The sequence below is a fragment of the Neopelma chrysocephalum genome, unplaced genomic scaffold (assembly GCF_003984885.1).
Source record: "Neopelma chrysocephalum unplaced genomic scaffold, ASM398488v2 Primary Assembly neopelma1_123, whole genome shotgun sequence".
Taxonomy (NCBI): domain Eukaryota; kingdom Metazoa; phylum Chordata; class Aves; order Passeriformes; family Pipridae; genus Neopelma; species Neopelma chrysocephalum.
This window is the reverse complement of record NW_020897785.1, coordinates 886,436-906,542: the sequence shown is the minus strand read 5'-3', so window position 1 is coordinate 906,542 and position 20,107 is coordinate 886,436. Positions and strand designations below refer to the sequence as shown.

The window sequence follows — 20,107 nt, the reverse complement described above, 5'->3', positions numbered from 1 at the left end:
GGATATAAACCAGGAGGAGGTTTCTCACCACCAAATGGGCTTTGTTGGCTGAAAGGAGCTGGGACAGCCTGAGTTGCCTCCTCTGTGTGCTCCTGTCTCGCTGCCCTTTGGCTCCTGGGGACAGGGGCACTTAAGGAAATATATGGCTGATTTAGAGGGTAACATTAATTAGCTCCTCCTGTCCTCGAGTGTTTCTGTGTCACTGACTCCCCAGTCTGTAGCTCTTGTGTTTTCTGTTGTTTCTCTCAGCAATAATAACCCACGATCTCTGTTTGTACATTTAAATTCAGAAGGAAAAAACATCCATCAGTGAAAGCCCCTATTCAATCCTCCCACTGCAGAGCCAGTGCTTTCCAAAGAAATGAGGCAGAGTGAATGCAGAGCCCATTAGGCCTGTCCCAGGAGGCAGGATCTATATGCTCACAGATGTACTTACAGTGAGAAATCTGCATTAGGGAAAAAAATTCCTGCTTGACCGACGGTATTTGTGCTAAACCACACGATTTCAAGTGCAGCTTTGCAGGGAGAAGTGACTCTGTGGGATGGCTTTGTGTGATTTTATGTGTGTTTCATTGCATCAAGAGCAAATTTACCCCTTTACAAGCAGGAGAAATGTGATTTCTCTCTCAGCCTCTCATACTTCTCTTATTTCCATAGCCCAGGCTGGATCTGAATGAGTGTTTTCCAATCCACAAATCAGGGTTGGGTTTTTTTTTTTGCTCAGCATTTGATCCAGCTGAACTGTAATGCAGATCACAGAGGCTGGAGCCTCAAAACCACTTTGGGAATATCTTTTATTTCTCAAGGCAGTGCCTGTGTGAATGAGCCTCTGTATTTTCACAGGCTGTGACACTTGGACCAGTTCTTGCCTGCCATTTAAGAAAATGTCAATCTCTGGGGTCAAATGAGTCGGAGATGCTATTTATAAAAAGGTTAGAGGAGCCAAATATTTATTGTCCTCACAGCACAGGATGGTGACACAGGGCAAATCAGAAGGGGTTGGGAAGACAAGAAATGGAGGATAAAGAGATGAGGAAGCAGGGAAAAGAGGGAAAGAGAAAAATGGGAAGATGTTTGTGTTTGTGCCTATCGCAAATATTCCCTGTTCAAGGGAAGCCCATCCACTGACCTTCTGTTGCTGATGGAGACAGGAGCTCCTTACTGTACCTCCCCACATGACTCTTAGATATAGGGCTATGTGGGAAAGGGGAACAGGAAAATCCCCTGCAGGATGGCTGATTTTTAGGACCAAAAGCCTTGTCACACCCTGGGATGGGCAGGTGCTGGTTTTTTTATCAGGTGAGTGGCCACGTCACACAGACTCTGCAGGACTGGCTCAGCCATGGAACACAAAGCTTTGCTTGCTGAGGAAAATTAGGAACAATCCATGGGAGGTTGGGAAAGAATGAACTGAATGACCTTATTCCCTCAATGGGAGCACAGATGCCATAAGTTTGTGTTAAGGGCAGCAGATTTGAGACCATCCGTGGTGGGAGAGGCCACGCTGACTTGTGATCTCAGATATAACACTTGGACGAGTATGGGAAATCCTTTAATGTGTTTTTCCTGCCCACTCCAAGTTCTCTTGATGGTGGAACCCCCATTGCTTCCCCTGGAGAAAGGACAGCCTGTCAGGGCTGGCATCTGCTGGTGCCTACGGCCTTGATCACAGCAAGCGCTTGGACCGAGTCCCCTCTTCCCTCCTGTCAATCCCTCAAAGGGCCCACAGGGAGATGGACTCAAAGGGGCAGCAACAGGGAAGCAGTTGTTGTCCAAAGGAAGGAGCCGAGGGGTGTTGGGAATGCTGTGATTCCTCAGAGCAACATGTCCTGGTGCAGCCCTGCCCTGCCAAGAGAGGCACCGAGCCACACGCGGCAGCTCCAAATGCTCCGCTGGCTTCAAAGCAAGGAAAAGAGAGGGGAGAGGGCAGAGACCCCAGTGGAGACTGGGGAGGTGTTTTGGGGAGCAGTGTTTTGGGGAGCCCCATAATTTCTCTCTGCTCCCTGTAAGCACCTAAACTGAACAATTTTTGAGGTTTCATAACGCTCTTAATTAGGCCAAACTTAAAAAAGGACCACTTGGCACCCTCGGCGGCGAGAGCCATGTGCTACCTGCAGCAGGCCAACTCCAAAACGCAACTGATTTTTCTCTCTTACCTACGTTCTGCATTCAAGCAGCTGCTCCTAACAGGTGCTTGCTCTCTTCTGAGCAGATGGCAACGAAAAAAACGGGATTGTTGGCAGGTTTTGCCACGGAGCAGCCTCCTCATCACACATAGTGGTGTGTATACAAACACACACGTGCTCTCAGGCTCTCGGTTTAAGAAGTAATTCTCCTTCTGATACAAGGTCAGTCACGTGGGGGGGGCTTAGCCAGCATGGGCTGTGCTTCTCTCTCTTTTGTTTCCTGGGTCTAAAGGCGTTTGGGACTTTGCTGCCACATCAAAACCCCACAAATTTGGCTGTTAGTTCAGCTCTTCTGCTGTATCTAAAGCACTGTGTTTTAGGAGGATTATGTAGGCTGTGTACCTTCATATTTATCATACATCTCCTATAGCTTAAATAGCAATTAACTAGAAATCAGGCAGGTTTTAGGTGGGGAAAAACCCTGATGTTTTTCTCTTTCCTCTTGCTTATGGTAATATAGTAAAAATGCAGGAAACAAATCATAGAATCATAGAATGGGTTGGAAGGGATCTTAAGGATCATCTCATTTCAAGGATCTCTCGAGCCTTAAATAAAACAACCAGGTGAAAATCTGCAGGGGAGTAGAGACTCAGCAATGCCTTTGAAGAAAGAAATATAACAGCGTTTTATCACTGGGAGATGCACCCAGGACTTTGAGGGCCAAAATGTGCTCAAAGCTGCCACGGGAAAGTACTCAGGGAGATGATTTGTGCTGTATCCATCACCTGAAGAGAGACAGCTGTCAAACAAATCCTTCTATACCTTTTTATTCTTGACTCTTCTTCCACCTCCCAGATTTTGCCTGCTGAGGGCTGAAAATGGTGCAAAGCAATGCCAGGTTTGCCCAGAAGACCTTTCTTACTTCTATTCCTTGTGCAAGAAGCACTGGGCAGAGCCATCCTGGCCCTGCTTTGCTGTTCATTTCAAAGGAGCAGCCTGAGCCAAGAGAGCCAGATGAGGGTGACATCTGGCCATGGAAGCTCTGCCAAGTCACTGCTGTTCTGTAGCTGGCAGGAAGATGATGTGCTGCAAATGCCAGGTTCTCTCTGAAATGTAAAGTGCATTCCCTGCATTTTCTTTGCTTCCCATCCAGCCTCAATCAGCTCAGTGTTTTGTTTTACTAATGGCCAGATTCAAATCTCCTTTCCAGGCACATAAATCCATTTCATTGGTGGTGGGAGCTTTATACAACGGGCGGAATTTGACCCTGAAGTCCAAAATGGTCTTGTGTTTTCTGAGCTTACTGACAAATTAACTTGTTGCAAGTCAATCTCATTCAAATCCCCTCTCCTGTGGGGTGTGTTTGTGGTGAGGGTTGCTAATCACATCTATGGGAGTTGTTTGTGTCTAAACTCTTCCAGGAAGGAGTAGGCAGAGCTTGGAGCGGGTGGATAAGCTAAAGAAGCTCTGGAGGTTTCCTTCAGTGGTATTTTTCTTCAAGCCCAAGGTGCACCTCTAATAAAAAATCACTATCGCTGGTGCAAAGAGCTTGTGGAAGAAATCTGTTGCTGATCAAAGGTATGTGGAGTTACAAAGTAGCTTGTGGGGTTGGAACTAGATGATCTTTAAGGTCCCTTCCAACCCAAACCACTCTGTAATTCTATAATTCTGTGGTTCTAGGTCCCCTGTACACACAGTTACTCTCTGTGTGCTCAGAAGCAGCAGCTACACAGAAGATGCTCATTCAGGGATGGTGTGTTAAGGAGCTGAAGCTGAAGGATTTTCCCTGTTTTCTTATGAGGGATTTTTATTTTCACCCTTGTTGCTGTACTTTCAGCATTTTTAGTGGCTGCCAAACTGAGCTGGTTTTGTAGCTGATGTTCCATCCAAGTGTTTTGTTTTTTTCTCCTGCTCTGGTAAAATAGTTTTGCTGCACTGAACCAATTTTATGAATTGTAGAAGAAAAGGGATTGTGTTAAATCATTGCCAGGCTGGGAGAGCTGGGGGGGTTCACCTGGCAAAGAGAAGGCTCCAGGGAAACTTCAGAGCCTCTTCCAGTGCCTAAAGAGGCTCCAAGGGAGCTGGAGAGGGACTTTGGACAAGGGATGGAGGGACAGAGGGGAGAATGACTTCCCACTGCCAGAGGGCAGGGATAGATGGGATATGGGAAGGAATTCTTTACTCAGAGGGTGGTGAGGCCCTGACAGCTGTGGCTGCCTCATCCCTGGAAGTGTTCCAGGCCAGGTTGGATGGGGCTTGGAGCAACCTGGTTTAGTGGAAGAGTCTGTAGATGGATAGGGATTGGAGAAATTGGATTAATTGTGTGTTATTTTGCTGTGCTTAACCATGCCAGTAACTCATCAGCAGTTTTATCTTCATAGATAACTTCTGTGGAGCTGATTCCAGAGGAATGTTTGTTGGGATGTGGCCCTAGCAAGGTGATGCAGTGAGTGCCCCTGGATTTAGTAGCCTCTGTGTGACTCCAGCTGTACCTTTTTCCCTTTTGTGCTGTATCAGTTCTGCCTGTTTTGGTGCCTGGACTGACTGCTGGGCTTTAATTCTGATGCACAAATGTCACAGTGACATTTGTGATATCCTGGAGAGGCACCTTCCATCCTTGTGGTGTCATTCCAGTTGGATGGGGGTCCCCATCAGTGTTTTATCAGACCTGGCGGACTCCTGAACATGTCTCTGGTTCCTGGAGCTCCTTGCATCCATGGGATTCACTGCAATAAAAGCAAAGCGTGTGACTGAGAGCATTACCCTGCCTTCTGTGCTCAAATCAGTTGATTTCAGCATCGAATAAGCAAAACCAAACTGATCCCTATGGAAATTCTCAGGATTGAACATGCTTATTCAAAAGGTGTTTGCATCTGCTGGCTCACACACAGCAAATTCAAACCATAATGGTTTTACTTTTTATTTTATCAAAGGTTACCCTCTGTCTATTCCATGGGAATTGGTGAGAATATTTTGAATTAATATCAAGTTTTATTGAAGATTTGCGAAATAGGAGAGGTCTTTGCATTGAAAGATATGTACTGATACCATTTGAAGCCACCAAGCTAATTGGAGGGGTGGAGCACCTTTCCTGTGAGGAAAGGTTGAGAAAATTGGGATTGTTCAGTCTGGAGAAGAGAAGGGTTTGGAGTGACTTAATTGCAGCCTTCCAGTACCTGAAGGGAGCTGAGAGGAAAGATGAAGAGAAACTTTTTACAGTAGCCCAGAGGGACAGGACACAGGGAATGGGTTCCCACTGCCAGAGGGCAGGGATAGATGGGATATTGGGAAGAAATTCTTGGCTGTGAGGGTGGTGAGGCACTGGCACAGGTTGCCCAGAGAAGCTATGGCTGCCCCTGGATCCCTGGAAGTGTCCAAGACCAGGTTGGACAGGGCGTGGAGCAACCTGGGATAGTGGAAGGTGTCCCTGCCCATGGCAGGGGGTTAGAACTGGATATCTTTAAGGTTCCTGCCAACCCAGGCCATTCCATGATTCTATGACTCACATTCAGTGCTCAACATGAAATATCACTCTGAATATCTAATTAAATCTGTGTATCTTTAGATTCCGTCCTTATCAATTATCTTAATGCACGCTCCTGTAAAATAATCAGGAATTACCGTGGCAGTATGTTTTATTGTCTGCCAAAAAATAAATTACTTGATATTATCCCAACACTTGAGAGCAAAACTTATTTTCCCAGAAAAGATAACAAACAGCTAATTCAGGTTTTCCAAGGCACGTGCACCGTTATCGTTCGTAAGAAGCTTAACCAACCTGAAAGCAAATGCTAAATGATCCAGATCTTGGGCTTATTAAGCTTGTGTGTTTTTTCTACCACTTAAAAGCCTATCAAAAACCTAAAGATGTGGGTAAATGAGATTTTTCTGGGAGGCTTTAAAGTTTCCCTCCTTCCCTTTTTAAAGCACAGAGGCGATGCCTCTGTTTACGTGTCGTTTGTGGAGCTCAAACGGAGCGAGTACATCCCCGCTGCAGTTTCATGGAACATCCTTTGTTTATTCACACTGTGCCACTTTTAAACTTCAGATGTAAACAACAAAGGCTTCTTTGTATTTCACACTATCTCATACTCACTACCTTCTGAAGTCCAAAGCCAAAACACTGTGGAATTTTACCCTCCTCACACTTTATTCTGCTTGTCAGATGCGTTCTTCCAGCCTTTTCTATTTATAGGAGCTGGAAAACTACTTATCTCCTGATTATAACATGCTCTGTTCATTTTCTCTTGACTTTTCAGTCCTTGGTATGGCCTAAAATTGTATTGCCTGGTAGCCGTTTCAGATATAATTTTAGTGGTAATTATACATGTATTCCATAACAGAAACAATTTGTCATCCCGAAGTATCCAAATTGCTTTAAAGTATTCGACCTGTGTGTGATATGTTACATGGATGAGGAATCCAGCAAATATTCCACTGAAATCAGCTGGACAGGAAGGTCAGAAAGAGCCAGGCTGGAAATGCAGCAGCTGTCTGCCAACACATGTTTGGGGGCAGAAGAATTTGGTTTCGATTTCAAAGCAGAGTGGGAATTTTAGTTGGAAGTTTCACAGAGCTTTAGCTGTGCTGATCCTTGAGATCCAGCACTGGGATGTCCTCCCTGCTTTACAGTCACTGGGAAGGACCTCAACTTTATGTTTTGTTTGACATGGAACAAGTCATGGCGTTCAGATCAATCTCGAGCTGGATCCATCCCCCCCTGTCTGTTTGCTGATGTTTAGAGAAGGTAGCCAAGGATCTTTGCTCCTCTTCTCCCATTCTGTGCTTATCTCCTTGGGGGAAAAAAAAAAAAAAGGACAGACTATCCATAAAACCAGAGTAACATAGGATTGATTTTTTGCTTTCCCAGGGACAAGTTGGATCCTTTGTCATCTCTTTTCCTTAAGCTGTGTTTGAGCACAAGTGAGGTCTGAGGAGCCTGTGCATTGAATCCTGGGGGCAGTTTTGGGCCCCTCAGACAAGAGAGACATCGAGGGGCTGGAGCATGTCCAGGGAAGGGAACGGAGCTGGGGAAGGGGCTGGAGTAGCAGGAGCAGCTGAGGGAGCTGGGGGGGCTCAGCCTGCAGAAAAGGAGGCTCAGGGGGCACCTTCTGGCTCTCTGCAACTCTCTGACAGGAGGGGGGAGCCGGGGGTGGGTCGGGCTCTGCTCCCAGGGAACAAGGGACAGGATGAGAGGGAATGGCCTCCAGTTGTGCCAGGGGAGGTTTAGGCTGGATATTGGGAACAATTCCTTCATGGAAAGGGTTGTCCAGCCCTGGCACAGCTGCCCAGGGCAGTGGTGAGTCCCCATCCCTGGAGGGATTTAAAAGCCATGTAGATGTGGCACTTGGGGACATAGGTTAGTGGTGGCCTTGGCAGTGGTGGGAGAGTGGTTGGACTCGAGGTCTTTTCCAACTCAGAGGTCTTTTCCAACCTAAATGATTCTGTGATTCTATGACTCTGTTTGGGTGGAACATTCAATATAAACCATGACTAATAGCTTTGCTGTAAATTGGTAGGAGTGTTAGGTCCATGTTAGATCCCTCTGGGATATTTCCTCATATAAGAAACCAGCAACACAGAGTGAAAATAATGGTGACAGCAGCAGTAGTTTAGTAGGTGAGTCCAGTGGTGGGTGTTCAAGGTGAGTTGTTGACCTCTCCAGAGTGTGGACAGCACAGTACAAATGATTTCCCAGCTTTTTTGGAGGATGAAATGCTTTAGCATTACAAACTAATGGTCATGGGAGGCTGAACAGAAAGGCAGAGCTTGTTATTAGAGGCAAAATAAGTGGCAGAGGTGACAGGTTGCCCAACAATTTCCATGACAAAGATATTTCAGGATATTCCAGTATAGCAATTTTTATGATTTTGGAAGTGAATATTTGTGCTTAGTAGTTTTTCCCTCCAATCATAACAGAAGTAATTTCTGGATTTTTCAGGATGGGTTTAGGAAAAGATAAATTGTTTCTCTGAAAAATTCATATATTTTCCTGAGAAACTGTCATGCTTATAGATCATGGAAGAAATACTTGATATAAATCCGGTGTTGACTCCAGTGAGAAAAACAACATGATGGCAGAGCTGAACTAAGCCCTCTGCGTTCATTGTGTGAAATGAACATTTTCACTTCTACATTGCAGCTCCCTTGAATGAAAAATAATTGGAGTGCCTTCCATTTATTGCCAGTGGTTCATACACAGGGGAGCACCTTTGCACGGGGAGGTCTGCACTCTGCAACTGGTGTGGAACAGACATAACTGAGCTAATGGAGGTGGTAAAGTCTTGTCAACACGGCATTTATTCATGGAGTGTTTTATTGTGCCCACAGGCAGCCTGGAGTTGCCTGGTCTTACATTACTTTTGGACCTGAGTCAGCTCCTCAGACTGCCCCACCTGGAGATACCATTTGTGGTCTTCAGCAGCGTGGAAGGTTCTGCACTAACCTGCTCCATAAGTGGGTCGTTTGCAGTGGCCCCAGCTCAGTTTGGCCCTGACCATTTTTATTTCAGGAATCTGAGAGTAATGGATGGGTGATTAGTGGAGGAGACTCTGCTGTCTCCAACCACGGAATAGATTTTAGCTTTAGATCACTGGGAGTCAGAACGGGGCACGTCTTTTCTTAGCCATCATAAATTATCCATGGAGGATGTGCAGTAAAAGGCTGTTTGGCTGCGTTAAAATTGGCCAGACAAACAGAATTTCCATCTCTCTCAGTGGCTCCTTCAACACCTAATTAGTTCCCAGATGCTGGTTGAGCAAGATGTCTTTTATCTTTGCTAATGTTATCTTCCTATCCCTCCTAAATGCCCCCCGGTGCCATTCCCCACTTTCATGTCTCTTCCCTCTGGAGAAGGCAGGATGGGTGTTCAGGAAGCTCGATGCTGAAGGTCAAGCTTGTAAAGACTGTGGGTCAAGCTGATCCTGTTATACCAGGCAGTATCTGGAGCAAAAGCTTTGAATCCAGAATTAGATGGATATGATGGAGAGCAGGATATAACTTCCTTCCTATGCACGTTCACAGGAGCAGCATCCAACAGGAAAAAATAGATTTTATTCTGCTGTCAGTCCCATTTAATACAATTTAGACCAAACTCAAAGCTCATCTTTCCCCATTGCTAGAAGGTACAACCAAGCCTGTCTGGATAAATGTGCCGTTTCAGCTGGCACTGCTGATTGTTGTGGGCAATGGGGAAGCAAACTCAGATGGGAAATAGTAGGAAATATCAGACTAACTGCTCTCCTGATCCTTCCTAGACCCTCTGAGCACAACCACTTGGGGCCCCAGATATGTTAATACCAGGCTATCAGCCAGCTGTGATTTACCTTGGCAGGACTGATGTAGATCCAAGCCCAGCAATCCTTTCCCCTCTGGCAGGAGGGAGTGACCAAACAGGCTGCTCTGAGCTAAGTGTTTAAGGGAAAAGCATTTCAGAGGGAGCAGATCTTCAAACAGAGGGAACAGACTATAAATACACTCACAGCTTTCCCCCGGGGCTCCTGGGCTGTGTCTCCAGCCAGGTTTAGTTCACTTGACTCCTATGATGTGTTCTGTTGTGTGGGAGAATTTTGTCAATAGGAAAAAACTCTGACAAAGTCAGTTTTGGAGTTTTACGGATGAGAATCAGGATTCTTCAGCTTAGATTTTGCACCACCATCTTTTTCTTTAGTATTTCCTTCATATCTGTATTTTCTCTGTGCTGCACTGGAAGAATACATTCCTATGGACAATTCCACGTGAACAATTCCAGCAGGTTCATGTAACAGCATCTCTCCTCTTTGGCCAGGTAATGGATAGTCTCTATAGGATGTATCCTGGGCTACATCCCCACAGCGTGGGCAGCAGGATGAGGGAGATTCTCCCTCTCTACTCTGCTCAGGTGAGACCCCACCTGCAGAGCTGCCTCCATCTCTGGGGAACAACAACAGAAGGATGTGGAGCTGCTGGAGCAAGTCCAGAGGAGGCCACGGAGATGCTCTGAGGGCTGGAGCCCCTCTGCTCTGGAGCCAGGCTGGGAGAGCTGGGGGTGTTCATCTGGAGAAGAGAAGGATCCAGGGAGACCTGAGAGCCCCTTCCAGTGCCTAAAGGGGCTCCAGGAGAGCTGGAGAGGGACTTGGGACAAGGGATGGAGGGGCAGGACAAGGGGGAATGGCTTCAAATTGACAGGGACAGGGTTAGATGGGATCCTGGGAAGGAATTCCTGGCTGTGAGGGCGTGAGGCCCTGGCACAGGTTGCCCAGAGAAGCTGTGGCTGCCCCTGGATCCCTGGAAGTGTTCCAGGCCAGGTTGGACAGGGCTTGGAACAACATGGGGTAGTGGAAGGTGTCCCTGCCGATGGCAGGGGGTGGAAGAAGATGAGCTTTAAGTTCCTTCCCACACAAACCATTCCATGATTCCATGATCTTTGTGTCTTCAGATCGTCCTGTGTGACTGTAATGTCCTCACATAGCAGCTTGTTTTCTATCCCAGCAAAGACCAAGGAAAGCTGTGGAGTTGAGGAGTTTTGCCATTTCTGCTCTTAGTTCCATATACCTAATCTAGGAAGGATGAAGAATGAATACCCACGTAATTCCACCATTCCCAGATTTGCTGGAGGCACGCTGCAAAGTGGGTTCTGAGCCTAGACAGCTTCCCTGCAAGGATATTAATAATGCTTAGAAATTCTAAAGCACTCCAAAGGCCTGTGTGAGCATTAGCTAATTATGTAGCACTCCAAAGCCCTGTGCAGAGCATTAGCTGATCAATTCTTGCAGCACCTATCGAATATATCAATATCTTGGAGTCCACTGTGAGGAGGTATCTGGAAACTGGAGAATTTGGATATCTGGTCCCAGTCCTTGCCACTGCCCAGTGTGGTAGCTGGGGTTAGACTTCACTTGCCAGCCCTTGCTCCCATATTTTCCTTGGCGGGATCCAAAAGGAGGTCACCTACGTGGGTACAAATGCAGATTTTTCCAGAGAAACAGGATTTCAGACCATCCCAGGGCTTGTAGAGGTTGTTGGCATCAAATAATTTGGAAAAGCCAATATCAGTAAGCGACATGGAGAAGACTGGGCCCAGCACGACAAACTGAGGTGCTCCAGCCAACTGAAGGCAGCACAAAGGAAACAATTTAAAATAAGATATCCTTGAGATGCGATAGAGCAGAGTGGGCTCTCCAAAAAGGACAAGGAGAATGAGGACAAGGAGGACATAAATGAAGGAGAAAATAAAACGGTTTTAATTGCACATTATTAAAGCCTTATGCTACTCATCGTGTTGTTCCCTGTGGACCCAAGTTAGTTCCTCTGGATCAAGTGAGCTAAATTTTTGCTCCCAAATCTGCCAGCAACAAATCCACAATCCTGGCAAAGTCAGTTAAGTTGTTTTCCAGTTAAAAATATCACAGTTATCATGTATCCAGGATGTACACATCCTACAGAGGATCAAGTTCATGTAACAAATTCCTGCAGGTCTTCTGCTGAAACAGTGCAGCTCCTTTTATGCTTAGTGATTTTGGAAGTAGAGCTGAATTTTGGTATTGCTGATGGTATAAAATTTTCAGTAGCCTTTATAATAAAGGCCCTACAGATTTTCTATAGACCCTCAGCAGAGTGAGATGTGCCTTAGAGTTTGACATCAGGGATGAGTGAGGATACAGAAGCAGAAGCTGTCACATTGTCAAGATGCTCTGTAGTGTTTTCAACAGCAGTGATTTTAGAGGAGATTTTAGAAATACAGCAGATTTGTATAACTTCCTGGGACATGAGATAAAATGCACATTGCTGTAAACTTGTTTTGAAAGTCTGTATTGAATCAAACACAGGATGATGCCACTTTTATTAAAAGCCACAAAATGCTCGAAGCCAATTAATACTCCGCTGCTTTACTAATGCCTCTGCTCAGAAAATTAAATGGTTTCATTTAGCAAACCCAATTTTAAAGCTTTTCTGTCAAATTTATAAGTGGGTTCAACCCTTCTCTAAATTTTCTGGAATTTTCAGCACAACATATCAAAGCATCAGTCGCTTTAAGTGTTTGGAGGTACAAGGGAATTGTGCTTTCTTGGCATAGTTCATTCCAAATTCTCAAGGCACTTTGCAAGGATTAGCTATAAATAGGAAATAAAAGGTACAAGTAACTGTGCAGTTTTTGCAGTGAAGGGAGATTAAGCTGTCTTGGGAACTTATGCAGTTCAATATCCTCATAAAAGGGCTGAAAAAGGGGAGACAGAATAGTGACGCACCAAAACCTGCTGATGGTACAGAGTTATTCCAGGTAAGGCAAACTAGACATGACTACAAAAAAGCTGGAAAAGAATCTGATAATATCAGATGTCTGGGCAATCAAATAGCTGCTGAAATTCCATGTGGATAAAAGTCAAGTGCAGGCACAATGACAGGGTTTAAATTAGCCCGCGAAGGAGGTGATGGCGTCACTGCAGATGGTTCTTGGAAAACATCTGCTCCGTGCTCAGCAGAGGTCAGGAAGGCAGGTGGAATGCTAAGAATTACTGGGAAAGAGAGGGAGAATAAAAAGGAAAATATGAGTACAGCACTGAATAAATCCGTGGTGCTGCTCTTGAACAGAGTGTAATTCCAGTCATCCCAGTGAAAGCAGCGATGAAGTGGAAGTGGAAGGGATGCAGAAAAGGGTGAGGAGGCTGAGCTGGGTTATGGGATGGGTAGACCAAGCCTGTGGATCTGGCTGAAGACAGGAATGAGCAGGATTAAGGTGTAAAATCAAGAGAGTGAATAAGGAATTATATGAGGAGGCCACCAAGATGATCAGAGGGATGGACCCCCTCTCCTGTGAGGAAAGGCTGAGAGAATTGGGATTGTTCAGCCTGGAGAAGAAAAGGATTTGAGGTGACCTAATTGTGGCCTTCCAGTACCTGAAGGGAGCTGACAAGAAAGATGGAGAGAGACTTTTTACAAGGACCTGGAGCGACAAGACAAGGGGAAATGGCTTCACACTGCCAGAGGGCAGGATTAGATGGGATATTAGGAAAAAATTCTAAGGTGAGGGTGGTGAGGCCCTGGCACAGGTTGCCCAGAGAAGCTGTGACTGCCCCATCCCTGGAAGTGTTGCAGGCTGGGTTGGATGGGGCTTGGAGCAACCTGGAATAGTGGAAGCTGTCCCTACTCAAAGCAGGGGATGGAATGAGATGCTTTTAAGGTCCCTTCCAACCCAAACCATTCTATGACTCTTTTTGACAGAGGATGGTGATGACATCCTCTGGTCAGCCAATGGTCAGGCAAGAAGTTTAAAGCAAATAACAGGAAATAAACTCTCATAGTCTATAATAAATTAACAAAATCATCAAACACAACATCTTTTACATGATGAAAGTATAGATTGTTTAAAAAACTAGTTGTGCTGAAGTTCTCAGCACTGGCTTCAACATGTCAATGAGCTTGGAGGTCTTTTCCAACCTTAATGATTGTATGATTCTGTGTTCCTGCTCCAGCCCTTCTCCCAGTGTCCCAAACTGGCCATGTCCCCTCTGCAGCTGGGCGAGCTTTGGGTTCTGGTTTGTTTGGCTCTTCACTGTCAGAACCTGACAGGGCTTTTGGGATGGATTATAACAAATTAAAGGATCACTGTGATCTTGTAGCACTCGGCAGTGCTGGGTTAACAGTTTGAGTCAATGATCTTAGAGGGTTTTTCCAACATAAATGTGATTGTATGATCTCCCCTATGACAAGACCTACAACAATACTCTGAATGAATGAATTCTCCTTGAATTACAGTGGAATACTGGGGAGGGAAAAGGATCCAATAGCTCCTTAAAAATTTCTTGCACCGAGTAAAAGGGTTAATTGCAGCATGGTAATGAGAGGTCCTGTCCGATGGCTCAGGAATTTTGAGACAGTGAAGACTAAAAATTCTTTTAGAACAGGATTATTATCACATTATATTTTTAGTTATAAAATTCTGCCTCAGTGGCAGGAAATCAAGCCAGAGTAGGCTGATTTACACCTGCCAGCCAGCACATCGCGAACTTCTCTGCCTTTCCCAGTGATGTTTTTATCTTCAGTCGACACAGTCAGGGCAAGGAAAGTGTTTTCCCCTTTAAAATCTAAACATTCCAGGTGTTTGGCAGAGTGTAGGAGCTTGGGGTTCCCACTGCTTCTGACAACAGGGCTGGGATCTTTTGCTAATGACCGAAGTGCAATATAATGACTCGTCTTGGGCTTCTGCTTTATTGGGTGTTTGAACAGAGTGTTGACGATTCTGAAAGGGATAAATGCTGTTCATGCCCCCTTGTGGTACGTTATAGAACGGAATGGGTTCCCTAACTGACAAAATGAGGCCAATGATGGAAAAGTCCCAGGTAAAAAATGTGTAACAAATACTGTTTTGCACAGTGGAAAAATCTCTCCCCCTCCAGCAGCGTCCTCATGACTCAGTTAAGGGGGAGAACCAATTTTGCATGGATTTGCAGCAGCAAGGAATGACTAATGCCCATGATGACAGACTTTGTGCCATCTTTCTGGAGTGAAGATAATTTCAAAAGTGTTTTCTTTGCTGGGAAGGTTGGAAAGTAAGTGAAATAGTGCTTTAGAAAAGCAGTTGTGTTGACACCTCTTCGAGTTCTTCGTTGCCGACGTGTTGTGATACGAACCTTCATGTTTTTTATCTTCCTCACTGACATGTCTGACGGGTAAATAACCTGATTCCCTTGGGACAAAGTGTATCCCAGAGATGAAAAATACTGTTTGGTGATTTTACATGGGGAAATAAGTGCAGATCTTTGTGAAATTGGGCTTGTTACCCCTCCCTCCTCCCCAGTGTTCAAACACAATTAATTAACTCGTCAATGTCTTCCTAAGCTGGGCTGAGAATTTAGATGCGGGGTTGGGAACTCAGGGGCTCTCCAGACAGATCTGTCACAGATTTTGAAAACTGAATACAGCAAAATTTATCCTCCAGACAGTGAAATGATGGGAATAAATCAGACTAATGCTCTGCAAAGTCCAGGAGCTGCTGTCAGAGTGTGGTCAGGGCTTAGCTGTGCTGAGGCAGGATCTAGGAAACCTCGTTGTAGGAAATTTGAAGACTTTTTGGTCCCAAATTTGGGACTTTTTGGTCCTGTTATTTAAGTGCCAGCTGGCATTATTTCCATTATTTCCATTACATGTTATCTTTCTCTGTCCCCAACTGAGGATGTAGAAGATCATTGTAAAGAGGAAGGGAATTATTTCCTTTCCACATCCATGATGAGTACAACCAAAACAGTGGGTTTAAATTAAAGTAGAGGGTTTAACTGGGCTAGGCTTTAGGAAAAACTCTCTAACTGGGTGGCAAATATTGGAATGGTCTCCTTTAGGAGACCGGAGGATCCCCATCTCCAAAGATCTTTCATAACCAATGTTCGTTGGGATCAAGGCATTGTCATTCATTCTCTCGTGATGAAAGAAGTTGGACTTGATGATTTATAACCAACTCTGTTTTGTGATTCCATGTGATGATTTCCCTATATTTGGTTTATTTATTAGTATGATGAGATAACACATATTTTCCTGGTAATCCTAAATGCTGACCCTTCTTGCTTATAGTTGGTCTTACTGTCAGTCTGGCTGATTGCAATCAGTTCTATCTACATCCAGGACTTTAAAAATATGATTTTCTACAGGAGCCTGACTCTAATTAAAGTGCCTATTAGGTTTGTGTTGACTTCAGTGAGCACAAGTTATGTCCCCACTGAGATGAGAATTGGCTCCAAAAAGTTGGTGTTTACCTTTTTCCTTAGAAAAGGACAATGCAGTAGGGAAAATGCCACAACAATCCATCTTAAAAAGAAATTCCCTCTGTCAGAAACCTCTCAGGAGTTCCAAACTCAGTTAGGAGAGATCAGAAAGAAATTAAAGTTAAATTTAAAATCCCCACCCACATTCTGTCTTCTTTTCCTGCAAAGTGATTATTGCTCCTGGTCCATGTGTTGGCAAATCTTTCTGAAATGAGCCATAATTTGCCTTAAAACTGCCTTTCTGGGCAGGATGGAACTGGTCTTTTTGAAGAATGGGGATGCAGTAACTCTGTGAAAAAATCCTCAATGCTCTTATTTCCCAGAGGGGTTAAAATTTCACCCAGGAATTCTTGTTGGCATGAGGACATAGGGGGTGGATCACACATTTTGAAGCTGAGGCACCTGCCAGGTGAGGTTTTTGGACACTGCAAGGCACAGCCAGGATGGGTCAGAATGTGCTCTCACATTTGTTTTCCACTTCTGTTGAAAGACCCTGGCAGGGTTAATAAAGAGAATAAATGTGTGGCCACAGCAAATTAACCAAATGAGCCATTAAGAGGGGATGGGGCCTCACCAGTGCCTACTTTGGAGCCTGCAATGTCTCCGAGCAAAACAACAGGAGAGCAGGGATAAAGGGCTTTCAGGGATGTGCTGCAAATGGGATCCAGAGCTGCCTGTGGCTCCTTCTGGGAGGAAACCTGATGTCATTCATCAGCAGAGCAGCCAGCAAACCACTAATGGCTTTCCATCGTCTCTCCTGACAGGTATTGACGGAGGGAGGCTTTGGTCCCATCACCACGGAAATCCGGGAGGCTCCCGAGTTTTATTATGCCGAGGATTATCACCAGCAGTACCTCAGCAAGAATCCCGGCGGATACTGCGGCCTCGGGGGGACGGGGATTTCCTGCCCTGTCGGCGTCAAGAAATAGCCTGTGCTTACTCCACCACCTCCACTTTGGTTTAGGGAGTTTGGGAAAAGACCATCAACCCTGGTAGATGCTCCAGTGCAGCCAGTGCATAAAGATTTGGGAATCTGTCGGGGAGGTTTTCCATGATCGGAGCCGCTTCGCATTCATCGGCATTAAAAACCAAAATAAAGGCAACAATTTTGTTTTAGGGAGTTTGGGAAAAGACCATCAACCTTGATAGATGCTCCAGAGCATCCACACCATCAGTGCATAAAGATTTGGGAATCTGTTGGGGAGGTTTCCCGTAATTGGAGCAGCTTCTCATTCATGGACATTAAAAGCCAAAGTAGAGGCAGAAATTGCTCCCGTTGGCCAACACAGCTTCTTGCTCTAGGGAGCTCACAGGGTTTCCTTGGAATCTGAAGAGGTGGAAAGAGTTTCAAACTTCTCCAAGTTTTGGCTCCAAGTGCTGTTAAAAGGAGGAATTAGGAGGTGGTTGCATCCATAACTGCTTTGGCACAGCTCATGCCTTCAGAAATGTTGATTTCCTTGGATTGATGAATTTGTGGGTGTTTTGAGAGCTTTGACTTCTGGAGACATGGTTGGGCTCTTTAACTATCACCACCTTGTAATTTGCTGTCTTTGGGAATGACAAGCTTGATAAGTAATTGTCCCACAACTCTGCTTTCTAGGATCACCTCTAGTGCCTGTTTTCTGAAATAATTTTAGTAAGAGAAAGTACAAATTGTAATGTGTTGCTGCTTCTTGACAGTTCCAAAACAAAAAGAAATCAGTTTTGTTTCCTGCACTGCAATAAATTACAGAAAAAGAAAAGAAAAATGTTGTCTGTGGTGTGTTCCAAGTATATCTGGGTAAATCTAAAAAAAAATATCAAATATTATAAAAGGCTGCAGTTTGCTAATTAAACACCAGGACTTTGAAATCTGTATTATTGTGCATATTAACAAGAGCATAGAGGGACAGGACAAGGGGGAATGGCTTCCCGCTGCCAGAGAGCAGGGTTTGCTGGGATACTGTGGAGAAAATGGATATGGGATCCTGTGGGTTCAGAGTTCAAGGAGTGCTTGGATAACTCTCAGGCACACGGTGGGGGTTGTTGGGCTTGTCCTGTGCAGGACCAGGAGTTGGACTTGATGATCCTTTGGGGTCCATTCCAACTCAGGCTATTCTATCATTCCATGCTGTGGAATATCCTAGGACAAACAGCTTCTTTAGGAGGGTTGGGAATTGGTTTGTCCCGTCCAAATTGCTGTTTGTAATACTTCCCAGTGGGAGCCTCTCATGTGTTCTCTATTTTGGAGGCTGTCATGATCACTGAGTTTGAAGAACATGTGCCAGTGGTTTGTCCTCTTGCAGATGTGCTTTCTTAGGTAAAGCTTGTAGGAGCCCACCTTGAGCCATCCATTCTGGGCTCATAAAGCTCATTTTTGAGGGCCAGACAGTTGGGACCCAGAGACACAAATCCACAGCATTTCCTCCTGCTGAGCTCTCCAGGGCACTCCTCTCCACATCTTGGTTTGATGTTTCCAACTCATATTTTAGGCTCAGAAAGGCCCAAACCAGCTCCTGAACATCTCCTGTACGTACCCAGCAGACCAGATGGAGCTCCAAACTTGGAGGGACTGAAAATGGGAATCAGAGAGTCAGTTTGGGCTTGTAAATCCATTGCTGAAGCCCTTCCTGCTTTATCCAAAGATGGACAGTAAGTATGTGCCAGAAAAATTAACTCCCCATCTTCCCTTGCTCCTCAGCTGATGTTGAGTTCATTCCAGTCTCAAAATCCAGAGGAAAACAGTCCTTTTAGTCCTGGGGAAAGCTCACAGGAGCTATCTCTGGCACGTTAGGCTCTTCTGGAGATGCCCCAAAATGTGCCCACGTCCCACTGGGGATTTCGAGTTGCTGTGGTAACTGATCCTGTCCTTAATGTGTCATGCCATGTAGTTGTTCCAGTGCTCACTGCCAAGGTAGCCAACACTTCTGTCTAATTTCCTTGGCATGAGGTGACAGAGAAGCAAAGAGGAGAGGAAAATAAAGTATTACTTTCATCCTGTGCGTTGTTAATTGAGATTTCAGTGGGATAACTCCCGATTTGCTCCGAGGCAAAACATTTCTGAATCATTTGGGGGCTTTATAAAATTCCCCTCCCTCCCCTCCCACTCAGTGTTATTGTTTTGAAACAAGCTGGAAAGTCTTTGGGAAAAGTAACATTCTGTCCTTAATACAGATATGCTCAAGTCTGAACTTGGCTGAGGCTTTTATTAAGTCCCATCCTGATGGAAATGATGTGTTGGTGTAGAAATCAGCATGGATGGGTCCACTGATGCTAAAATTGGCCCACATCAAAACATTTTGCCACCACAAATTTGTTTCTGGAGTTACTGTGGGGTGGAGTTTTGGCCTGGACCCCTTGCAGCTGCTGCTGAAGGGACAAAGACTGTGAGGGATGTGATCAGTAAAGGTGAGATGCTAATTCAGCCTCATGGCTTAATTTTTTAAGCTGGATTTAGCCCTGTGAACCATCCTTGCCCACAGGGAAGAAGGGAGTGGCTGCCTCAACATCTCTGATATGAAACTTTCAAATTGGCACCATTTGAAATTTGCCCTGTGACAGAACTTCTCCTTTCTTCTGCAAACACAGAATGGTTTGGGTTGGAAGGGACCTTAAAAATCACTGAGTTCCACCTCCTGCCATGGGCAGGGACACCTTCCACTATCCCAGATTGCTTCAAACCCCATCCAACCTGGCCTTGGACACTTCCAGTGGTGGGACAACGTGGTCCTGTTTAAGTACATACAAATGCATGCTCCAAGCACAGTCTAAGTGGAGATAAAATTAATTAAGAGTTTGATAGACTTCAGCATTTCTCATAGTTGAAGATGGAAACTGATGCAGGACCAGCATCCAAGGTCTTCAAAGATGGATCAAGATCCAGAAAGGGCTACAGCACCCAGCTCACCCAACCCACTACTGTCACACCCTGTGAGGTCAGTCCAGGATACAGTCAGGAACTGCCTCCAGGCTCTAGGGAGACCTGAGAGCCCCTTCTAGTGCCTAAAGGGGCTCCAAGAGAGCTGGAGCAGGACTTTGGACAAGGGCTTGGAGAGACAGGACAAGGGGGAATGGTGTCCCATTGCCAGAGGGCAGGGTTAAATGGGATATTGGGAAAAAATTCCAGTTGCCCTGTCCCTGCCAGAGCTAAAGGAAATCTCAAACCTGGAAATCACTGAGCTTTCCCTCAGGGAACATTGATGCCTTTTGGCCTTAGGAAGGATGGCATCCAGTCGCTCCGTCAGCAGGAACAGGGGATGCTGTGATGTC

General features: G+C 45.3%; 1 protein-coding gene and 1 long non-coding RNA gene across 5 annotated transcripts in view; one reads left to right on the top strand and one right to left on the bottom strand.

The window, feature by feature from the left end:
* The window catches only part of MSRA (methionine sulfoxide reductase A), a 256,105-nt gene extending 239,078 nt beyond the window's left edge, over positions 1-17,027 (top strand). For all 3 annotated transcript variants that reach the window (XM_027697799.1, XM_027697801.1, XM_027697800.1), the window contains exon 6: positions 16,624-17,027. In XM_027697799.1, coding sequence (XP_027553600.1) covers positions 16,624-16,788 — 165 coding nt within the window. In that variant the 3' untranslated portion in view covers positions 16,789-17,027. The remainder of the gene's footprint in view (positions 1-16,623) is intronic.
* Positions 2,755-20,059, bottom strand: LOC113974568. Of its 2 annotated transcripts, none has more exons than XR_003536580.1 (3): positions 20,003-20,059; positions 9,452-9,532; positions 2,755-2,911 (listed from the first exon to the last, which is right to left on the bottom strand). It is a non-coding gene; the product is annotated as an uncharacterized LOC113974568 (long non-coding RNA). The 2 variants fall into 2 exon arrangements; XR_003536579.1 differs by lacking the exon at positions 2,755-2,911 and adding an exon at positions 3,110-3,232.
* Positions 20,060-20,107: the final 48 nt, after the last annotated feature.